Raw genomic sequence first — 1,656 nt, 5'->3', positions numbered from 1 at the left:
CTCTCTCTCTCTCTCTCTCTCTCTCTCTCTCTCTCTCTCTACCTCTCTCTGTATGTACAGTTTCGCTTCCTATACGTGTCAATCGCCTCGCGGTACTGGTCAAGCTGACCTCCTGACGCACGGGCGCGTCCAGGATGTGTGACCGTTTCCTCTGCTGTCAGTAGAACGTGGTATCGGTGTGACAGATCGGGCGGTAACGGGTTAGGGAGTGCGTGGATGATGCATGTGCTGTGTACATGTGGCTCTGCCTGCAGCAGCCTGGAAACACTGCTTATACTATACGTAGATTATTATGATATATATGGTATCTATACGTGTATATGATATATATTATATATTATATGATATCTGTACATAGCTGATGATGTANCACACACACACACACACACACACACACACACACACACACACACACACACACACACACACACCCAAGCACGTGCGCACACACACGCTCAGACATGCACGGACACACACCCAACCACGTGCACACGCACACACGCACGCACACACACAGACACACACACGTGTAAACACATGCACACACGCACACACACACACGCACACAATCTTACGGGTGAACATTTCCACAATGCTCACCTTGGCTATTTTGCTTCAGGCTGGGTTCCCACCAGGGGTGATAAACATTGTTCCGGGCTACGGGCCGACAGCTGGCGCTGCCATCGCTGAACACATGGACGTCGACAAGGTTGCCTTCACGGGGTCAACAGAGGTCAGCTGTTTAATTTAATTAAAAATTTAAATTTAATTATTGTCAACAGAGGTATAACCCTTTCCCCTGTATATTCTTTCGCCAGCTTTTACATGGTTCCTAGTAAGTCTCACAGCATCGCACACTAGTAATAGTTGCTTCCACCTATACCATCAGTACTATGTTGTATAGGTAGACAAACCAGAGTCACAGTGATTCCATTAATGGTATACAACATATCAGCGTATTGTATACCGTCAATAGTACTAGCCTAGTAAGTGTCACTATGAGTACGTGTGATTATATCCATGGTTAACATTGTAAATAGGCCCGCCACCATTCCCTTATTTTTACCTTGTCATACGTGCTGTACATGGTGTATAGACCTCTCAGTCAATTTTGCTAATACAACTACTAGAAGTTACTTTATTATATGGGAGCCATACTTGTATTTCTGTACGGTTTTTAACATGACACATTTGGCTGTCACTATTTGTCAGGTGGGTCACCTAATCTCACTGGCTGCTGGACGATCTAACTTGAAACGAGTTACATTGGAGTTGGGTGGCAAGAGCCCCAATATTATCTTCGCAGACTCTGACTGTACGGGCTTTTATTGATATTTGTCGCCACGCGTTTATCAACAAGCACTCTCTTACTCGTTTGTTGCGTGCTTTGTCTACATGTAATTAGTCGGTGGCACTTACGTTGCAGCGTCTTTTCCCCGATTCATGTCTCGATCTGCTAAGTGTTGTTTGCATGAGAGCAGTAGCATGAAGATGTTGCAGTTTTGACAGTTGGTTACTGTGGTGTGAGACGATGGTCGATCCTAGATGATTAGCTCTTTGTTCGTTCGATGCCGCAGTGGACTATGCCGTGGAGCAAAGTCACTTTGCTCTCTTCTTCAACATGGGGCAGTGCTGCTGCGCTGGCGCACGCACGTT

At 45.9% G+C, this 1,656-nt stretch overlaps 1 protein-coding gene across 1 annotated transcript; it reads left to right on the top strand.

The window, feature by feature from the left end:
* Positions 1-586: 586 nt before the first annotated feature.
* LOC106819994 (aldehyde dehydrogenase, mitochondrial-like) lies at positions 587-1,652 on the top strand (the record flags this gene model as incomplete). The annotated part of the gene is made up of 3 exons (XM_014824558.1): positions 587-733; positions 1,213-1,315; positions 1,578-1,652. Coding segments are annotated over 3 exons (325 nt in total), but the record flags the coding sequence as incomplete, so codon positions are not given.
* Positions 1,653-1,656: the final 4 nt, after the last annotated feature.

The sequence above is a fragment of the Priapulus caudatus genome, unplaced genomic scaffold, assembly GCF_000485595.1.
Source record: "Priapulus caudatus unplaced genomic scaffold, Priapulus_caudatus-5.0.1 Scaffold5552, whole genome shotgun sequence".
In the NCBI taxonomy this organism is placed as follows: domain Eukaryota; kingdom Metazoa; phylum Priapulida; class Priapulimorpha; order Priapulimorphida; family Priapulidae; genus Priapulus; species Priapulus caudatus.
This window is presented reverse-complemented; position numbering and strand designations above follow the sequence as displayed.